The sequence below is a fragment of the Peromyscus maniculatus genome, chromosome 8 (genome assembly GCF_049852395.1).
Source record: "Peromyscus maniculatus bairdii isolate BWxNUB_F1_BW_parent chromosome 8, HU_Pman_BW_mat_3.1, whole genome shotgun sequence".
NCBI lineage: Eukaryota > Metazoa > Chordata > Mammalia > Rodentia > Cricetidae > Peromyscus > Peromyscus maniculatus.
In genome coordinates, this window is record NC_134859.1 from 44331022 (window position 1) to 44351415 (window position 20394).

Sequence of the window (20394 nt, forward strand, 5' to 3'; positions counted from 1 at the left end):
CCCTTAAAGCTCCAGACTCTCTTGAAAACCACTAAGTACCTGGCTCATGGGGTGCAGCAGTTGTGCTGATCCTGAGATACCATGCTGATCCCCACACACAGTGCCTCTGTTTCTCAGCAGCAGAATTGGAGGCTTGGAAGGTGACACTTGCCCTAAGTTGACATTAGGAGTGGCAAGGAGGTCTGGGTCACAAGCCATGAGCCCTCAGCCACAGAGGGAGAGAGCAAAATGCAGAGATGAGCCTCACTTGGTGAGTGCTTTGGGGAGCTACACTGCAAGCAACCCTGGGGCAGGGGGCAAGCATCTAGCATTGGTGTCTTCCCAGGTACTCTCTCAGGCTCAGGCTCCTCCTGATTTGTGATCAGGATCAGAGCTTCCAGAGTGACGGCTTTCTGTAGCCTGCCATGATTGAGTGGCCCTGTGGAAGAGGAATATGAGTATCCTCCAGAAACGAGGCCCTCTGTGACAGGCCAGGATAGGCCAAGAGTGGACAGAGAAAGCCAGAAAGGTCTAGAGCACATCCCAGAAGGCAAGGTCCCATCCCAGTTCTGTTTGGCCACTGCCACTGAGGCAGGAACCCAGCTCCCTAAAAGCAAGAGCAAAGGAAACATCGTTTTTAATTTTTAAAATTATTTTTATTTTAAATAAAAAAATAATAAAGACCTCACACAATAGAAATGTAGAGATTTTGTTCATGTCATGTTGACACTGGAACTTAATTAAAGTGCAAGTTTTGTGTTTTTTCTTTGAGCAATTCCACACACACACATGTAAACAAGTCTCTTGCCTATGATTGAACCCCCACCTCGCGCCCAAGTTTCCAGTCGCGGAGGGCTGAAGTGGCTGACAGCTGTCATGGCAACACCAATCACAGACAGGATAATGCCTTGTTGGTCCTGGCCCTTCAGCAGGCAGGACCGATACTTGAAGTCTCACAGGCTGATGAACTTCACACACTCTCATTCTCAAGTCTGAGAAAAAAGCCAAGTACCTCTGCTGGGTCCTGGCATCCCACAAGTGAGGGCAGGCACCAGCGGGGGGTATCAGTGGCTAGAGAGTCCAGTCTTAGCCAGTTCTCTTTCCTTTCCCAACAGATGACTGTCCCTTATTGGTCTGGCAGCGTCTCCCGGTACGCAGGGCTAGGTCGCAGGAAGCGAGGGAGAAGGCCAGTTGGCACCCCTCACGGCACGGAGCGCGCGGGCTAGCCCGGGAATCTGATTTGACTTTTGAACAAAAAAGGTCCTCAGGTTGTGTGGCCGATGCTGGGGGCACCTAACTGATGACACAGCGCTCCTTGTCCTTGGCCTGGCTGCCGACATTGGTCTTTTCACGAATGTACATGAGGTCGCTGTGCACGCTAGGTCTGCGCGCAAAGGGCGCCAAGATTCCAAAGGCGTCCCCGGGATCGCCGCCGCCGCCGCTGCCTGCACGCAGAAGCTTCTTGTTCCTCAGAGCCTTTTTGTGCAGCACGTCGCAGTACTGCACGGACACCTTGCGGTGCAAGTCAGGGCTCATCTCACTCGGCAGCTTGGCCATGGCAAAGAGCGCACGGAACATCTGGTCCAGGCTGCTGTTCTTCTTGGCCGAGATCTCGAAGTAGGCACAACGCTGAGGGTCGTCGCCCACCAGCTGCTCAATCTCCCGCTGCTCCACTTCGCGGTAGAAGTCCCGGTCCCCTTTGTTACCGCAAATGACCAGGGGCACGTCCACATTTTCGTTGGTTTTGTTCTTGAGACATGCCTTGGTGTCCAAAATCTGCTGTTTGAGCCTTTGCACCTCCTCGAATGAGTCGCGGTTGTCCAAGCTGAACACCAGAATGAAAACGTCTCCTATAGGGAAATGAGTGGGAAAGGTGAGGATGGTTGTCAGGAGTTAAACAGCGTACAGCCCCGGCTCCATGCTCGACACACCAGTCCCCCAACCCCAAGACTCCGACCTCAGGGTCCCAGCCGGCCCCCCACTCACCTGTTAGGATGGAGAGGCGCCGCATGGCAGGGAATGGATGATTGCCGGACGTGTCCAGTATGTCCAACTGGTAGACCTCGCCGCGGATCGAGTAAAACTTTCGGTGGAAGTCCTCGATGGTAGGGGTGTAGGCGTCCTCGAAGCGGCCCGTGAGGAAGCGCGATACGATGGCGGTCTTGCCTACCTTGGATGAGCCGAGGATGACCATCCGGTAGCAGTTCTTGGCAGGGATACTCAGCTCAGAGTCGCTCGGGCACATCTTCTTGATCATCGCGGCCAGTTTCATTGGGCAGAGAGACCCCGGGGGCAGATGCGGGGCCGAGAGAAGGCAGAGGCTCGGGAGTGGTGGAAGGGCTTGGCTTCAGGACCGCTAGAGCTTGGCTGGGCGCTTGGAGACAGCGAGCTCTGGTTTTCAGCGCCCCACACCGCCCTTATATGCAGCTGGCCGAAGCGCCGGGGCTGGCGCCTCCCAGCCAAGGTGCGTCACGTCCCGCCCCCGGGCGCGCCCTGCTCCTCCCAGACACAGCGACCTCCGCCTTGGAGCCTGCAGCTCCACTCCAGCCCTACGTGCGCTGGGAGGAAAACTAACTCCAAACTACCGCAGTGCGAGGATCTGGCGCTTCCCAGCTTCGGCCACAGGGGTCCTGGCTGTGCGGGTGACTCTCTGACCTCTGGGATCCCCATTCTCTCAACACCAATGTGCGGACATTCACTTCCTTGGGCCCCGGTTTCCCAGAAAATATGATTTGGTGATAACAGCATGTTTGCTGGGCATTTGCCCCAGCGCCAGCCCCTTAGGTACGCGGGTCCGTGCCAACTTTCCGGGCGTTGTGTTCCGTGTTTTGGGGTTTTTCTGCGCGAAGGTTCCGCGCTTTGCGCTTCTGCCACCAGAGGGAAGCAGAGAGCCCCGCGGACACGCTGGGAGGCCGAAAGTTGTGGCAAGGAGAGGAGCTGTAAGGTGTAAGGCAGGAAGCCAACTGAAACCGACCCCCGACTCCTGCTATTCTCCTAACTAGAGATAATCTGGTCTGTGGGGACCTCAGCAAGGGACAGCTACCATTATCTGTCCTTGACAACATACTTAGAGACACACCCTTGAAAGAAAAAAAAAATCAACCCTAGGACTGCATCTGCCTACCGTCTTCTCTTATGGCTTTCTTGCTTTTTCTCTCTTGTGGGCCAATCATCTCATTTTGCATTGAGGGAGCTGAGTGGGGCCTGAGAGCAGGGCCTTCTCCATAGCTTAGTTTCCCTTTCTGGGAGATGACATTGGTCCCTTGATTGTGAAATTATAAATGCAAACACTTTCCAAGATCCAGGCCTGGTCAGAACAATAAAAGTATATAGTACCAGGGAGGCTGCCCAAAGAGGAAGCCAGCAGCGGGTTGATCAGTAACCAGGACTGAGTCATGCTTGGGGAGAAAGAGGATGTGTTGGCTGCTCGTAACTGGTGATGAAGGCAAGCTGTGTTTTCATTCTGTTTTGACCTTGTCTGATTAGGAGAAACCCAGAGACCCACCAGCTGACAGATGCCACTCACCCTAGCAGGTAGTCTTTGTGCCCCAGGAGCAGGGCTAAGTCATCCCCACCTGTTGAGATATTTGCAGAGTGCCCCCAAGGTTTTCAACCCTTCCTTATGACCCAGGATCTCAGCAGAAGCTCAGCCTCTGTAGAGCAGCAGCAGCCATCCTGCCCGGCGCTACATGGCCTGGGGGTGTTGATTTGGTGGTCCTGGTCCTGTGATAATACCCTCCTTGGAGAGAGCACTGGAGACAGAGAAGCAGCACTCTGTACTTTACAGATGAAGAAACTAAGGCTCAAAGAAGCAAGCTGCTTACCTAGCAAGCAGGCCTGGGGCTTGGACCACCTGGTTCTCATTGTCCCGTCGACACCTCTGCTTGTGCCCCCCACAACAATGTCCACTGCAGAAGCTGCTGCAATTGTCTGGCCCATTTCAGTCCAGCAGGACATCCATATTCATTCCCCTTCCCTCCTAGGCTGCTTCAACATCCATAGCCATTGAGCAACCCGGGCCTCATCGGCTAGATCTAGGACAGGCCAGGTGGGGTGAGTCCTTCGCCACTCTCAGTTCTTGCCCCTGCCGATGCTCCCCTCCCTTCTCCATCTGGGGGGAGTGTCTCTCCTCATCTGTGAGAAGGACCTGAGCCCGAGCCAAACACAGGACTGCTATGTATGTACAGGGTGCTCGCTGCAGGAAGGGGCCACTCAAGGCTGCACGTGAGGGCAGCTAACCCCAGAGCGAGGCCCTTTGCCTCCAGAAGGCACTGTGTGGAAGGCTGGGGCCCTGACTCAGGAGGGCCAGAGCCAATGTCACCATTCCCCTGGGTCTCCAGTCCCAGGAGATCCAAGGGGTAAGAATAGAAGGGTGGGTGAGCCGGGCAGTGGTGGAGCACACCTTTAATTCCAGCACACAGGCAGGTAGAGACAGGCGGATCTCTGTGGGTTTGAGGCCAGCCTGGTCTACAAAGTGAGATCCAGGACAGCCAGGGCTGTTAACACAGAGAAACCCTGTCTTGAAAAACAAAAACAAAAACAAACAAAAAAAGATCAGAAGTGGCAGGCCAAAGATCTGGTCCAGCTCTCCCCACATTGGAAGAGCAGCAGGGGGGTGAGTCCAGCAGGACACAGGTGTGGTCCCATCATGCAATGCCCTAGGGGCACTCTGGGACTCTGCAGTCTCCACCAGCAAGGACCTCACCAAACACGGTCACTTGCCAGAGTCTGGAGGCTGTAAGTCTGGGTCCCCAGAGTGTGCTCTTGAGAAGCCTTTGAGAGGTGGGGCCTGGTGGGTAGCCTTGAGGTTATTGTGAGAGTGCCTTTGTGAATGTGATTGTGGGGCCCCAGCCCTTCTCACTGCTGCTGACTCTTGGCCATCAGGTGAGCAGCTTGCCCTACTGTGTGCTCCCACCACAATGAACTGACGTGGCCTGGGCTCAAAGCAACGGGGCCAGCTCATCGGGAGGCGGGCCCAGCTCTCTGGCAACCGGCCCACCTCGGCCTGCAGAGCCTCCCGGGGGCTCCATCCCCTCTCTGTCTCCTGCCGGACTCTGACTGACATGTTGGGGTTCAGACACACGTGCCCAGGCCTGCTGAGTGTATGACAAGAACACATATGGCCCTCTGTTCTCAGAGAACAAACTGTAGGTTCCCGTTCCTCTCCCTAGAGCCCTCTGCAGCTCCTTCTCACCTCTGAAATCATATCACCTCCATGTGTGCCTTGGCTGTCGCCTCTCCCCAGCTGTCAGAGAGCTGGTGCTGCCTCTTCCCTCTGCCCAAACCCGCAGCCTGGCAAGCGAGCCAGTAGGTCCATGTGGGGACAGCAGCGATCAGAGCTGAGTCCCTTGGTGCGGAGGATCAGATAAGGGCCAGCATTGGCAACGGAGCCATCTCTGCTCCATTTGGTACCAACGGTACCAGTGTTCCTCTGGCCTGGGCTTAGCACGACATCTGCCAGGGCTGTGGGATGGGACCTGCATGGGACTAGCTACAGCGAGGACACGGGTGAAGCTTGATCGCTTCGCTGCTCTTGGCATCTTCTTTCCACCCACCAGAAGTGTATGAGGGAGGGCAGGGCTCAGGATGACAGCCCTAGACTCTGTCAAGGAACAGGGCAACAAGAATCTGAGGCCACACTAACAGAAGGTGTCATCCTTGTCTGCCTAACCTGAGACTCCAGCCCGTGCTCTGGCCTGGGGCCGGGAGGGGAAGCTCAGGCCTCCTCAGAGGGCCTGGAAATGTAAGCTGGGAGATCCGTGCACAGTGAGCTGTTAGGCCCAGGGCACTTGTGAAAATCCATTCAAGTCTTGGCCAGGGTCCTGGGTGACAATAACAAGATGTCAGGTGAGGGTAGCACTTAGATACTGTCCTGTGAGCCCCCCGAGGCTTCATAGCCTTGGGCTGGAATGGACACAGGCTGATCCTTTGGACTCCTCAAATCTCACAAGGCTTTCTGGGCCAGTGAGGAGCCCTGACAAAGGAAGGCAACGGAGACTAAGGGATGAGGGCCTCTGGTGAGTTGGGACAATCACCCCAAAGTCCAGCAAGCTTAGGTACCCCTAAGCCATCCACCAGGAACCTGGAATCCTAGGGGTCAAGGTGGGCCCAGCTGCTAATGGCCATACAGTGCCAGGAGGAGCAGAGGAAGGCTGTCCTTTGGTCCCCTCTAATGCCCAATGTCAACTTCTGCCCACACTTTCCATCTCTCCAGCTGAATTTTACCCAGCTCGGGTGGATGGGGGATGGGGAGGTGGGGAGTGGGGGGATTTATCCACTAGCTCCTGCCTTCGGATGGCAATCTTAGTGGAATGTCAGTGTCAACCTGATAGACCTCCACCCTCAGGATGATCTGGGTCTCCCAGCAGCGAGGGCATGTCCCGTGAGTGCTGGGGCATGGATGGCAGGTGACCCAGGGTGTCCGCTGCCCAGGAAAGGCTGTGGCTCCAGCCTATTGCTGAGGTCTTTTGAGAAACAGTTCTCTGTGAATCCCAGACAGCACCAGGAAGCTACACTGGAAAGAAAGGGCCAAACCAGCCTGGGCCAGAAGCCCTCCAGGGATGTAATGCTTCTTGCCCTGCCCAGTCCTCCTACAGCCTAGAGCCTATGCCCTGTCTTCCCTCCTGGGACCAGATGGAAAGGGGCCCAGAGAGGTGCTGAGGTCACAATGCCTTTATTAGTGTGTCGGGGCGTGGTGGGGATGGGAGGCTCAGTGGTCACATGGCATAATGCCTGGGCTCCCCACGACTGGTTTCCAAGGCCCAGGCGCAGTGGCCAGTGCTGCTCTCCCCAAGGACGGTTGATGCCCGGGGCAGCCGGGAGGCCAGTCCGGCTGTCCACAGATCCCCCACGGCCCTGTTAGCTCCTTTTGTGCAGCCTGGTGGCTTTCTGTTGGTAGATCTCAGCAGTGAAGGGCCTGTGGACAGGAAAAGGCTCCAGGAGGCTGTTCCGGGACACCGCTGCACCCCAGCTCCAGAACCAACCCCACCGGTAAGGACAGGACCCACATTCCCACGTCTCCCAGAACTTTCCCAGAGGCTTCAAAGTGCAAGAGGGGCCTGGAGGGACCAGGACCACTTGCTTGCCGGCCTAGGTCTCGGGTACCAAGTGTCCCCTCCCCACCCCCAGCCTCTTGAGCCAGGCCAGCAGCAGGCCCGGTGAAGCTCGCCAGGCCCCATGAAGCAGCTCTAAATGAGAGGCTTGGTCTAACTTGGCCATCACATCCATCTCCCTCTCCACCACAGCTCTACTCACTCCTCATACAGGAGAGCCACCACGTAGACGAGGGCCACCAGCACCGTTAGCAGCAGGCCTGTGGGACTGGCGTGCCTGCAGACAGACAGACCATCAGTTGGAAGAACAGAGACACTCCTGCCGACACAGTGGGTCGGTCCTTGACTGATGCTGGGATGCTCGGGATGAGCTGCGCCTGGAGGGACCCCTTCCTAAGTCTGACTTTCTAGAGAGGCTCAGGGAGACAGGAGGGGAGGAAGGACACCTTGTCAGGCCGCCCCTGCTTCTTAGCCTGCTGAGATCGAGGCTCAGGGACAGGGATCTGCCCACCAGACAGTGTTCTTAGAAAATACGGCACTTGTAAAAAGCCAACCCAGGGCTTCCATGGGCACATGGCCTCATGGGCAAGTTCTGTCACTTGACCTCTGGCCCATAGAGAGGTGCAGCCCATAGTCACCATCAGGGTGGCCCACAGCAAGACCTTCCCCTCAGATCCAGCAGTCCCACACTGGCCCTCTGCCATGCCCACTCACACTGGTCAGTCTGTCCATAAGTCTGTCTGGGAAGGGCAGGAACACAGGGTCCTGCTTTGCACAGGCCCATCTGCCCCTGCGGTCCATCTACCCCCTCTGCCATGCCCCAGCCCCAGAGCTGTCCTTCCTGTACCCCAGCAGTTCCAGCCCAGAGGAGAGAAGTCCTTGGCAGAGTGTCCCGGGCATATCTGTCATGGCTCTGCAGGTGACCAGTCTCTGACCTCACTCTGCCAATGAATGCAGACAGCCTGTCAGTGACAGCAGGGAGGAGCCCAAGCATGTCTGCCTCGGGTTTCCAGAAATAGCTGCTGCCGAGCGCCCCCAGGCTATTTCTATGGTAACCTCTGGCTCCTGCAGGGCCTGGGCTACTTCATCTACCTCAGCAGGAAGGGAATAAACCAGAGAGGACAGGAACAGACCTCAGCTTACAGGGAGAATCTGCTCTCCTCGACTGCCCCCATCTAGATACCCAAGGGCAGAGGGCACACGAGTGTGTGTGCCCTACAGCGCCCTCTGCCCTCTGCCCTGTTCACTCACTAATGCCCACTTGGACCTCACACTCACCGGTCTGCCCATGTGCCCATCTGAGAGGGCAGGGACACAGGACCCCTCCACTGGACAGCACAGAACATCTGTAGGGCTCATCTGCTCTCACACTCTGGCCACCACCTCTGCCACTGCCCCAGGCCCTGAACTGAATTCCCTCAACACTTTCAGGTCCCAACTTGTGTCTCCCCCACAGAGCTCAGCTGGGCTCTAACTGGGACTCTGTCCTTCCTGTCCCTTTCAACTTGGAACTTGGGACAGCTCTTGATGTGGGTGTCCTGGCCTGACCATGGGCATGATATTTCCCCCTCCCTCCTGGCTAAATAAGCACTTTGTCCCTAGCCAGGGGTCAGCTGCGGTTCTGGCCACATGAGGTTTATGGGTCAGGGAAGCCCTTGGAAGATGGCTGATGAATGAAACCTTGGGTTGGTGCGTTGAGAGCCCTCAACATGAAGCTGGCAGTGAGCACGGCCCCACGGTTCACTACCACACAAAAAGCAAGTATAGCTGAAGGGACATGCTTTGGAGCCAGGAACTTAAGCACCAAGGCCATCTCTGCCTCAGTTTCCCCACCTGTCATGGGAAAGGATGGACTCACTGCCCTTGATCTTCTGTCATGATTCCTAAATGAAGCAAGTCTTCAATTGCCTACAACAGTCACTGATACGACCCCAGTCAAAGGCTTGTGGGAGACCCTGGAAGAACTTGCCCTGCCTTGACCCAAGACACTGGGGTGGGTGACAGTGCTCCCAATGGCTCTGGGAGGCCAGCTCTCCAGCAGGGGTTAGGTACTGTGAACAAACACCCCCTCCTCCTGCCTCAGCTAGCAGCACCAGGCTCATGGTAAATCAAGTCCCAAGACCTGCTAGGAGGTGGGGATATGGGCATGGCCAGTCCTGTCTGCTGGGTCCCTGACACCCCCATCTCCAGGAAAACCTGGCCACTTACTGCCACAGCGGTCCAGCTTGACTTCCTAACAACCCAGGGTAGACAAGGTAGATCACTGACAGATGGTCACACTGAGCGGAGCCCAGGGTACCCATTCCTTGTTGTAGGGTGGGGAGGTGGAGGACTGGAGAAAGCGAGGCCCGGGGCCTGTGTCAGTCTTCGGCACCTAGAAATAAATCCCTTGCCCATCTGCTAGGGATTCATATGTGCGAGTGAGACAGGAGAAGCAGGAGACGGGCCTGCTGGGTCAGTGTCTGCTGCCACTGTGATGATGTAATGGTGGATCTCTACTCAGCCCTCCGACGAAGGCTCCATCCGCAGTATGCTGGACCTCTTCTTAGCAGTGCACATCAATACTCTCTGGAGGCAGCTGTCCCATGTCACAGAACCCTGACCTGGCCACCCCGAGCTTGGAGTGACCTTCACTCTTGGGCACTGGGCACTACTGGTGATATAGAGGGACATGTGTGCGGCTCTGCCATAAGCGAGGAGACAGGCCGTTGGTCGCTGACTCCCAGCACGGGGCACTAGAAGCCCAGAGGAGGCAGGAAGGACTTTCTGGAGGAGGGGTCCCCATCAGGTGGGTTTGGAAGAATGGTCGAGGATGGAGGTGGGCAGGTTCCAGTCAGAAGGGACAACACGTATGTAGCATGGGAGAGGAAGTGTGTGTTCTGGGAGATCAGGAGGCGGCAGGATGAGAGGACAGAAGAGAGCTGGGCTTGGGTCTGGACACCAAGGGTCCTGAGGGTACCAAGTACTCACATAAGTGCCCAGCCCAGGTAGTTGGCTGTGCTTCCCCAGTACATGGGGTTGTCTAGCACATTGAAGGGAAATGTGGTCACTCTGGCCTCTTTGAGGATCCCAAAGTAGTCACCTGTGGATGAGACGGGGTTGGATGTGAGGGTCACTTAGCCATCTATATCCTTGGCCACACTATTACTGAAGGAAATCCCCATTGAGCCTTGGAAGATCTGCAGGAGAGGTGGGGTCCTGTGCCCCAGGAAGCTCCAGTTAGTGGTGGGATCCACACCCACAGCTAAGGATCAGAGCCTTCCCACCAGCTCCACGAGTGAGCCGGGCACTGAGCCTCCCAGCTCGGCCCTCTTCGGAGCCCCAGCCACTGGTCTCTCCCTTCTCCCCACCAGGTGCCTGCCTCTGTGTCTGCCTGTCCCTCTCTTGAGAAGCCCTGTCCTGTCAGTGCAGATCTCCCTCCCAGGGCCTTCCTCCCTCCTTCAGAAGCTCTTCCCACTGGTTCCTTCAGAGTGTCGGTCCTCCCTTATCTGCCCGGCTCTTCCCTCCTCCCACCCTGGCTGCCCCCTTCCCCCCTAAGCCTCATTCTTCCTCTTGGGGTGGCCAGATGCTAGGGTGTGTGCTGATGAGCTCTGTTACCTTGACATGACCTAGAGTCCCCTGGGAGGAGGGACCCTTAACTAAGAAATTGTCTCCATGAGATTGGCTTGTGGGCCTGACTGTGGGGGCATTTTCTTGATGAATGCTTTATATGGGAGGGCCACGGCCCAGCTCAGTGTGGGTGGTGCCATCCCTGGGCAGGTGGTCCTGGGTTGTATTTTTTTTTTTTAAAGGTAGCTGAGCAAGCCATGGAGAGCAAGCCAGTAAGCAGCATTCTCCCATAGTCTCTACTTAGTTCCTGCCTTAATTTCCAGCCTTGGCTTCCATCAGCGATGGACTGTAACATGTAAGCCAACCACACCCTTCCTTCCCAGGTTACTTTTGTTCATGGTGCTCATCACGGCAACAAACTGGGGCAGATTAGCTGAGGCTCCAGCCTGCCCACCACATGCCTCCTGTCACTCTGGAGGTCAGCTCAGGGGAGCTGACATGGGGCAGGGGGAGAGACCACCAGATGGCCAGTCATCCAGCCACCTAACCAGGCCACTCTCACAGAACAAAGCATCTGGCCCAGGTCTCTACCTGGTGAGTGTCTCCCTTGGGCCGGGGCAGCCCTTCCCAGCAGCCTCTCCTCTGCTCCCCATTAGAGCGGAAAGACAATGCAGCTCCATCCCAGGCAGAAAGTAGGGCAGCCAGCTCAACAAGGGGAGCCCCTGCAGGAGGGGCCTGGCAGAAATGGTGCTGTCATTGTCGGGGACAAAAGGTACAAGAGTCCAAGAGGATGCCTGGGGACCACTGGGAGGAAGCAGGAAGCGGGGCAGTGGGGCCTGACGGTGGGTGGCACAGAAACCTGCTTCAGGCTGAGTCACAGGAGAGGAGCGGCCATTCTGCTCTACTTCCAAAGCTTGCAGGGCCCTCTGCTTTCTAGGCCATTCTACCAAAGCCATGGCAGATCCAGATCCACCTGCACCCCTCTGACTCACTCTCCTGCTAAGTTTCCCCATCTGGCCCTGACCATCCTCGGTGGGCGCCCCAGCCTGTCCTCCGACACCCGGGTACCTCCACCAGCTCCGTCCCTGGCTCTCCACCCCTTCTGCCTGCAGCCCTCCCCTCCCCTCCGCACCCCACCCTGCTCATCTGTCTTCCAGGACTTAACAGTACCTTGTTTCTTTCTTAGGTGGCCACAGCCCTTTTTCTACTCACAAGTCCTGGGGGACCCTCCTGCGGTTCCCTGCTCCCTATCTCTGTGAGGAGGACCACTTTCTACACTCGGCTCCCTCCTCTGGTCCTGGCCCCACCATTCCCCATCCCCAACTCTTTGTTGCTGAGATCCTTTCAACGGCTCCTACCTCCTTGGGAAGGTTCAGTCCTCCAGGCAGTCTTCGGGGTCTCCATCTGCTCCCTAACCCTGTCCCGACTGGCACAGCTCTCCAGCATCACTGCCTGCAGCCCCCACTCTGACCTGCCCTCTGCCAGCTCGCGCTCTGCCTCTCCTCTCCCCAGGCCGGTCTCACTCTCTCAGGATGACTCCCAGCAGCTCCTGCCTGAGCAGCAAGCACCGAGCCACCAGTGACAGCACCAGGGTGTCTAGTTCATATGCTTCGTGGTTCCTCATGGCACTGTCACTCCTGAGCACACACTTCACAGCTCCAAGTCTGCTGCTGAGCAGCCTGGCCCAGGCCGAGCCCAGGCCAATATGTCTGTCCTGGGAGGCTAGGTGATAGTAGTGCTTTGAAGACCACTAGGGCCCTGGTGGAGGTTAAGGCCAGAGACTGGTCTGGTTTTTGCATGATCAGAAGCCAGGAGGGACCAAATCTGATGGCCCTGTGCAGAGCCAGCTCTCTTCTGTAGCTGTGCCAGCCCCGGGGACATCCTGGGAGCTGGAGCGGGCACCGTTGTAGACGGGGCCTCTACCTTCCCCCCATCAATGTTCTGAAGGCCCCTTACCCTCAGGCTCTTCCGTGGAAGTCTCTCTTGAGCTTGCCCTCTCTTGCTTTCAAGATGACGGAAGTCACTGTTGTCGTGAGTTGAGGTGTCTGGCCAGACCAGACCACTTTGGGTTCCCAGGCCGAAAGTACCAGGGCCCCAGGGAGTGGAGGATGGAGAAGAGACCACATCTCTCTACCCTTCACCCCACCCTAGACCTGTACAAGTTTTGCCTGTACCTACCATAGCCAAGATCCCACCACCTGGTAGCCAAGTGTGCTAAGTAAAGCCCAGAGTGGTCACGTGGTGGAGGGTCTCAGCCCTGTCTGCCCTCACCCCAGTCCCAATGGTACTCTGCACACCCTGTGCACCCAGGCACCCTACTACCTCACCCTTCCATGCAAACAAGAGCTGAGCTTCAAGGGGAGCTGAGCCCAGGAGAGCGCTCTGGGGCCCACAACCAGGGCTAGGGTCTTTCTTGTCTCCCAGGAAACAGTTTGGTGCCCTGGAGTCCGATGAGCTAGCAAAACTGAACCTGTCCTAGCCATGACAGGCTGGGTCCCCCAGTGGCTTCTCAAGGCACATCAGAGATAGTAGATGACAATCGCTGGACTCTGCTCCTCCTTGCACCCCAGTATCTGCCCAGAGACACCCCCTACCTCAGGGGCTTACCTAGAAAGGTCCCAGTGAACCCCAGTGCAAAGAAACTGGACAGCACAAATACGATGCCCCCACCCAGGAGTACAAGGCCCAGGAAGTAGGTGGCGTGGTTATCCAGGCCCTCCATCTTGGGCTGGCTCATCATGGCCTGTGTGAAGCTGTGGAACAGAGGACAAGGAGAGACAGCATGTCATAACATGTATGGCAGGTGTGCTGCCTTTCTCAGAGTTGTCAACCCTGGGGTCACACGCTCAATAACCACAGAGGCACTACAGGCAGGGCCCAGGCTCCTGCTGCCAACCATCCTGGGGTCACATGTTCAACAACCACAGAGGCCGGGCAGTGGTGGCTCACACCTTTAATCCCAGGACTTGGGAGGCAGAGGCAGGAGGATCTCTGTGAGTTCAAGCCAGCCTGGTCTACAGAGCGAGATCCAGGAAAGGCGCCAAAACTACACAGAGAAACCCTGTCTCGAAGAAAAAAAAATCAACAACTACAGAAACACTACAGGTAGGGCCCAGGCTCCTGCGTGAACTAATTATCCAGTCTTCAGTGTCATGAGGACCAGACAAGACCAAAGGCCCAGGCTGGCCAGAGTTTTGTTTGTTTGTTTTATCTTTTCAATGAGAATTCATAAATTCTGGCATATATGCAGAATATCCTAAATTTTATAAATAGGTCACTCATAAAAGCCATGGCTTTATGCACGTTAGTAGGATTTAGTCCAAGGGCCAGCAGTTTGCACATTCCGGCCTGTCAACTTGTACTATGAAGGAGAAACAAGCTCATAGAATGGGTACACTTCCAGTACAGGGTACACAGCAAGCCCAGACCTGGGGCCTGAGCTTGGCATGTGCTACGTGTGGTGATGGGCACCATTCTCCTTGCACATCCAGGCCTGCGGCTGGCTGTGCCCATAGTGCTGATCTGCTTGCCACAGCCCCTGACTAGGCCAAGCCACACCTGGGCAACTGGCCTAAGTTTTAAGTCCCATCAAAGGCCCTTTATGTCCTCCCCTCAACTAGGCTTTGTGGCCAAGTGACTGCAGCCCTACTCAAAGGTGGAGTCTGAGCAGAGGGGCTCATGTGAACAATGGCAGTGCGGTGGCCTTGGAGGGTCAGGTTCTCTGTGGCACTTGGCACAGGAGAGGGTGCAGTGTTTAGGGAAGCAGGTCGGTGACAGGTCTGGGCCTCCCCAAGAGGAGTGTGGTACTGACATGAGGAGGGTGCTGAATATGCAAGTGTTCAAAAGAAGGACGTGTAAGGCAAGCACTCCTGTACAGACACATTTCCACTCTGTCCACAATCACAGTGCTCAGAGGAGACATGGAGATTTGTTGTTCACATACAACTACATGTACTTCTCTCTACAGGTTCCCCCAACCCACTGATCCACCCACCCATCTGTCTGTCCGTCCATCTATCCACCCACCCACCCGCTACCCACCTACTCATCCATCCATTCATCCTTTCCTCAATCCATACACATGCCCATCAATACATCCATGCATCCTTCTCCTTCCATTCATTAACCTAGTCACTAGAGACCCAGCTACCTGCTTATTCATCCACCATCACCCAGAAGCTTTTTTGTCTTTCAGCAAAACACATCATTCACTCGCTGGAGAAGGTGGTTCCTGTATGCTGTTCCTGGAACACACTAAACCTAGCCTCGTTGGAATTCTTCCTAAATCTGGTGTTCAGCACAGACCAGGAGGCAGATAAGAAAGAAGGGAGGAGCCTGGCGGTGGTGGTGGTGCGCGCCTTTAGTTCCAGCACTCGGGAGGCAGAGGCAGGTGGATCTCTGTGAGTTCGAGGCCAGCCTGGTCTCCAAAGCGAGTTCCAGGAAAGGTGCAAAGCTACACAGAGAAACCCTGTCTCAGAAAACAAAAAAACAAAAAAACAAAAAAAAAAAGAAAGAAAGAAAGAAAGAAAGAAAGAAAGAAAGAAAGAAAGAAAGAAAGAAAGAAAGAAAGAAAAAGAAAGAAAAAGAAAGGAAGGAAGGAAGGAAGGAAGGAAGGAAGGAAGGAAGGAAGGAAGGAAGGAAGAAGGGAAGACATAGGCCCGAAACAAACACCACGACAGAGGCTGGAAGGTGACCTGCCACCAGCAGTGTATGGTGTCAGGGCAAACCCACAGGTGACCTGTGACCAACAATGCATAATGTCAGGGCAAACTCAGCCATCAGTTCAGCTGCCCTGGCTCAGAGTTCTCCTGCAGCTCCAGGGTGAGCTGCTGAGATGGATTTGCAATTATAGCTGCCATGGAGCTAGGAAGCATCACTCACACTCTGTGTTGTGAGAGGTAGCTGCACCGACAGCCCACTCTGGACAGCACAGGGACTCCACCCTGCAGCTCCTGCTGCTGAGGCTATGGAGAATTAGACTCCCAGTCTCATACCCTTCCTGCTCTCCCCCGAATGTAAGTGCAGTGGGAGAGACATATAGACCAGGCCTTCAGGCTGAGCTATGCGGGCTACCTGCAGATACCTGCTGGGCCACACTGCATAAGGCCCCACAGCACAGAGAAGGTTGACTCTTCAGTAGGCTGAGTGACTCCAACTGCCTAGTAGCCTCTGGACTCCATCTACCTGAACAGAGGACAGAGAGCCTGTGGGGCTCTTTCTGGCCAGGCCTAAGCCATCTGTCTTGAGTTCTCAGCGACATCATCAGTGGCCACATAAGAGCTGCAAACTCCTGGCAGAAAGGGGGAAGGATGCTTCGAACAGACTTGGAACCTAGTATCGGTCTCTCCTTTAAGACACTGCTGCTGAAGGGCAGCATCCACCGAGCAGATCACAGCTCAGACTGCAGAGAGCGGAAGGACAGGAGCAATCTGAGGCTAACCCCATGACCAACTCTGGGAAAATGCAGAGCATGTGGGGCACTGTGCTAGCGGAGGTGGTAACGTGGGTATTGAGGAGCTCATGCTTCAGCTGAGATCTGCAGGAAGAATTCACATGGTGGGGTGTTACAGAAAGACTATTCCAGAATGAGGAATAATGGCCAGGGCTAGACGCCTCGAGGCTCAGGAAAGAAAAAGTGCAGCACAGAGGTGTTTGGAAGGGGCTACACAATTGCACGTGCACACGCTGGGCGGAGCAGAGGGCCAAAGACTGGGGGTCCCTGTGGAGGGAGACTGCTGGAAACACTCTCTACCAGTGACTGCTGGTCCAGCTGGGAAGGAAGGAGATTGCAGACCTTGTCTGGAGCCCAGAGCTCAAAGACTCAGTGCCCCTGTGCCCAAGGATGGTCCAGCCCGGCTCTGTCTGCATCACTGGTGGACTTTCCTCCAGTGGTTGGGCTAGGAGTAGGCAGAGAGGCAAAGTGCATCCCAGGTGCACACCTGCTGAGATGGTGTGTGCGTGTGTGTGTGTGTGTGTGTGTGTGTGTGTGTGTGTGTGTGTGTGTGAGCCTAGTGGCCCACACATGGAGGTACACTAGAATTGATGCCCAATTAGGTGGCTGGTTAAATGTTTTCATATATCATGGAAGCACAGTCCAGTCCACAGGGAGAATTAACTGGAAGCAAGTGCTCTGTAACCACACTCCAAAGCAGAGTGGGGTAGCAGGAGCAATTTTCCTTCAGAGCTACTCTGTACCGGGTGTCAGTGATGAGATTCTGGGGTCTGGGTTTGCCTTCTATTTTATGTAAATTTTATTTTATTTTATATGTATGGGTGTTTTGCCTGCATGTATATGTCTGTGCACTACTTGTATGTCTGGTTCCTGTGGAGGCCAGAAGTCACACCCCCTCTAACTGGAGTTACAGATGATTGTGAATCACCATGTGGGTGCTGAGATTTGAACCCTCATCCTCTAGAAGAACAACAAGTGCTCATAACCACTGAGCCATCTCTCCAGCCCCTTGAGTTCTGTCTTATTGTTGTTGTTGTTTTTAAAAGGATTAAACCTTCATCAGCAGCGAGACTGGAGGCTGCCTGCGCTCTGCTCCTCATACCAGACCACTTGAGGTGTGCACAGCTCCAGAGAGGCTGTCACCTGTCCCCGTGTTTCTGTGGCTTCACTAGTGGGCTGCGTTTGCAAACAGCCATGCACAGGGTGGCCTCAACTCTCCTCAGGCTTCTCTTCAGCTGCTCTTCACAGTCCAGCCAAGCCAAGTAAGACCAGGGAACAAGGCATCTGGTGGGCTTATTTTCCTAATACAGAGCACAGTAAATCAAATGCTCATCACATTATTCCCTATAGCAAGGCCCTGAGTTCATGGCTACCACACCACACTAACCAAAGCAGCCTCCCAAGGTTTCCCTGAGCCCTGCAGCATCCAGAGGGACTCATTACACGGGAGGAGGGCAGCAGCATGGGATAAGGCAGCCACCAGCTGGCCCTGCCTCTCCTGTCCTGTGAACAAGCAGGTCCTCAGCCTCACCATGTGAAAGGTGACACATAGCACTGTCACTCAGAACTGCAGGCTGTGTTGGGACCCCAGCTGAGAGGACGGATTCAGCTCTATTTGGGTACCATTCTAGCCGGTCTTCTCCATCCTCCCTTCCTGGGATCCAGGAAACTCAACTCAGACCCCCTTTCTGCTTCTCCAGCCAAGCACAGGGACCTCCACTAAGAGAGAGCAGGGCAGAATGGCTTCAGCGGTTCCCTGGTGCCCAGCCTCGTTGGTCATCCACACTACCCAGGGGCCTTTCTTTAGCCTGTGGCCCCGGGAGAGGGCTGCAGCCCAGGCTGGCTGCAGTCAGGGGGCTGCTGAGGGAGGGGTTTCAATGGATGCCTCCCAATCCAGCAGGCTCCCTCCTCACTCAAGGCACAGCCAGAGCCCAGCCAGAGCCCAGGCAGAACAAACAGTTCTTTGCTAATCGCTCCCTTGAGTCTAGACTTTGCCTTCACCTCCAAATAGCAAGTTAGTTTATCCGCCCTGGTCTCTTCTCAGACCACCAGCTAGTGCAGGCCAGCTGATACATCATGAGTCCTAGAGACTCGCCCACCACCGTGGAGTCCTGGCATTGCAAGAGGCAGACAGACTTGGCTCAAGGGCACATGTGTTCTCCTCCCATGCTGCCTCGGTGGGGCACACACCATCTGGGGTCATATCATCCCAGGTGACAAGGACAAAAATCAGAGGGAGCATCCAGAATCAGGGTTGGCATGTAGCTTGACAGTGCAGCACCTGCCTAGCAGTGTGGAGCCTGGGCTCCATCCTAGCACCATAAAGAGTAACAAGCACCAGGCTGACTCCGGGAGACCAAGGCAGGCCAGAACTGCAGAGACTGGCAGGACATGGTAGCCACTGCATGGGCATAGAGCTGTCATGGGGAAAGTTTGAGAACCAGAAGGTGGCTGCACAAGGCTGGGACCACCAAGTGTCACCAAACTGCGTACCAGCTATTATTAGCTTGTGTGTACTTTAACATACACCTAGAACATACACCTACATATGGGTGACAGTCAGATACAAAGATACTGGGGACTAGATTAGAAGGGGTATATGGTGATATATTGTATATCCTAATAAACCTATCTGGAGATCAGAGGACAGAGCCAGCCACTAGATTAGACATAGAGGCTAGGCAGTGGTGGCACACGCCTTTAATCCCAGGAAGTGATGTCTGGGCAGAGAAAGGTATGTAAGGCATGAGGAAACAGGAACTCACTCTCTTGAGGCTGAGGATTTTGTAAAGGTAAGGACGTGGCTGGCTGTTCTGTTTCTCTGATCTTTCAGCTTTCACCCCAATATCTGGCTCCTTTTTTTTTTTTTTTTTAATTATAAGACCTTTTAAGATTTGTCTTACAGGGATATAGCCAGAGGACCAAGGGACAGGGTCTTTCCAGCTGTCTGCTGGAGTCCAGTGCTTGAGAAGGTGTTGAGTCCAGACACAGAAGCACCCTCCACCCACTCTTGCAGGAGTCATGCACAGCTGGGAAGTTTTTTTCTGTGTGGCCCAAGCTGGCTTTAAACTCCTGGGTTCAATCACTATTCCTGTCTTGACCTCTCAGGTAACTGGAACCACAGGCATGTACCACCAGGCTCAACTTACTGTAACATCCACTGAGTCCTCTCTTCATGGTCCTACCTGGGCCTGAGGTGGGCTGTGATACCATTTCCCTGGCTCCCCCTTCCTGGCCCTGGTGCCCCAATAAAGTCTCCTCACATGCAGCCATGCATGCCTGTGAACCCAGCCTGGCTCCTGTTTTCCTACCAACACCCTCCAGGAAGAGGCTACCAATCCACTTCACAGAGGAGAAAGCTCCCAGAGGTAACCTGCTCAGGGTCGCCAGCACTAAGGGGCAGAGCTGAGGCTGACCAGGGACCTTCCCCAGGCTGGCTTTGATTCACAGTAGGATCCAGAGAAGGCTGTTGAGCCAAGGATGCTTGGAACACCTTCCTGTCTGTCACAGCCGAAGCAGGATGTTGCTCCTCTGTTATGACAGTCACAGTCGAAAAGACAGGGAGCTCAGGCTGGGAGGAGTACAGAAAACCTGGAGCACTCCCGAGCTGCTGCTGGGATGCAAAGTGGAACAACCACTGAAGAGAGCAGTGTGGCAGGACCCTGAAACATTAACAGAGTGACCCTGGGATGCAGAGCGTCACTCCTCAGAACACACCCAAAGGAACTGAGGAACTCAGATACTTGCACACCATGCCCACAGCTGTACTTCTCAAGGGAGCTCAAAGTGTCACAGGCAGATGGATGAGCAGAACTTCATTAACCCCCACAGCAGAACGTCACTAAGTCTCGTGGAGGAGAAAGTTCTGACCTGTGCTCCAGCATGAGGTCGTTATGCTGAGTGCAGTATACTGGTTACACACCCTGATTCCTCCTACACAGAGTTCCTGGAGAAGTGACATGAAGGACAGAAGCAGAGAGGGGAACCAGGGCCAGCACATGGGAGGGGGCTAGTGCTTAAATGGTACAGAGTTTCGGCTTTGGAAAATAAAGAGGTTCTGGAGATGACTGATGGTGGTGACAGTTATAAAACATAACCTGGTGGTGGTGGCGGTGGCGGTGGCGGTGGCGGTGGCGGTGGCGGTGGCGGTGCATGCCTTTAATCCCAGTGCTTGGGAAGCAGAGGCCAGCCTGGTCTACAGAAGGCACAGTTCCAGGACAGGCTCCAAAGCTATACAGAGAAAACCTGTCTTGAAAAAAACAAAACCAAAAACAAAAAACCACAACCAAAAACAAACCAACACCGAACTGTTTAATGTTACTGAACTAAACCCTTGAAAATGGGTAGGGGTACAGTGCTTCC

At 55.0% G+C, this 20394-nt stretch overlaps 2 protein-coding genes and 1 long non-coding RNA gene across 6 annotated transcripts in view; 1 reads left to right on the plus strand and 2 right to left on the minus strand.

Moving 5' to 3' along the window:
- Window positions 1-613: 613 nt before the first annotated feature.
- On the minus strand, window positions 614-6487 carry Rasd1 (ras related dexamethasone induced 1). The gene is made up of 3 exons (XM_042284116.1): window positions 3506-6487; window positions 1966-2916; window positions 614-1829 (listed from the first exon to the last, which is right to left on the minus strand). Exons 2-3 carry the CDS (start codon window positions 2249-2251, stop codon window positions 1273-1275), a joined length of 843 nt encoding a protein of 280 aa, XP_042140050.1. The 5' UTR covers window positions 2252-2916; window positions 3506-6487; the 3' UTR covers window positions 614-1272.
- Window positions 6488-6636: 149 nt separating this feature from the next.
- Pemt (phosphatidylethanolamine N-methyltransferase) overlaps window positions 6637-20394 on the minus strand; it is an 87537-nt gene continuing 73779 nt past the window's right edge. For all 4 annotated transcript variants that reach the window (XM_006973616.4, XM_015992472.3, XM_006973617.4 and 1 more), the window contains 4 exons: window positions 13188-13333; window positions 10002-10113; window positions 7234-7308; window positions 6637-6895 (listed from right to left, as the gene is read on the minus strand). In XM_006973616.4, coding sequence (XP_006973678.1) covers window positions 6838-6895; window positions 7234-7308; window positions 10002-10113; window positions 13188-13333 — 391 coding nt within the window. In that variant the 3' untranslated portion in view covers window positions 6637-6837. The remainder of the gene's footprint in view (window positions 6896-7233; window positions 7309-10001; window positions 10114-13187; window positions 13334-20394) is intronic.
- On the plus strand, window positions 6838-20128 carry LOC143266871 (uncharacterized). The gene is made up of 3 exons (XR_013041671.1): window positions 6838-6969; window positions 17079-17294; window positions 19141-20128. It is a non-coding gene; the product is annotated as an uncharacterized LOC143266871 (long non-coding RNA).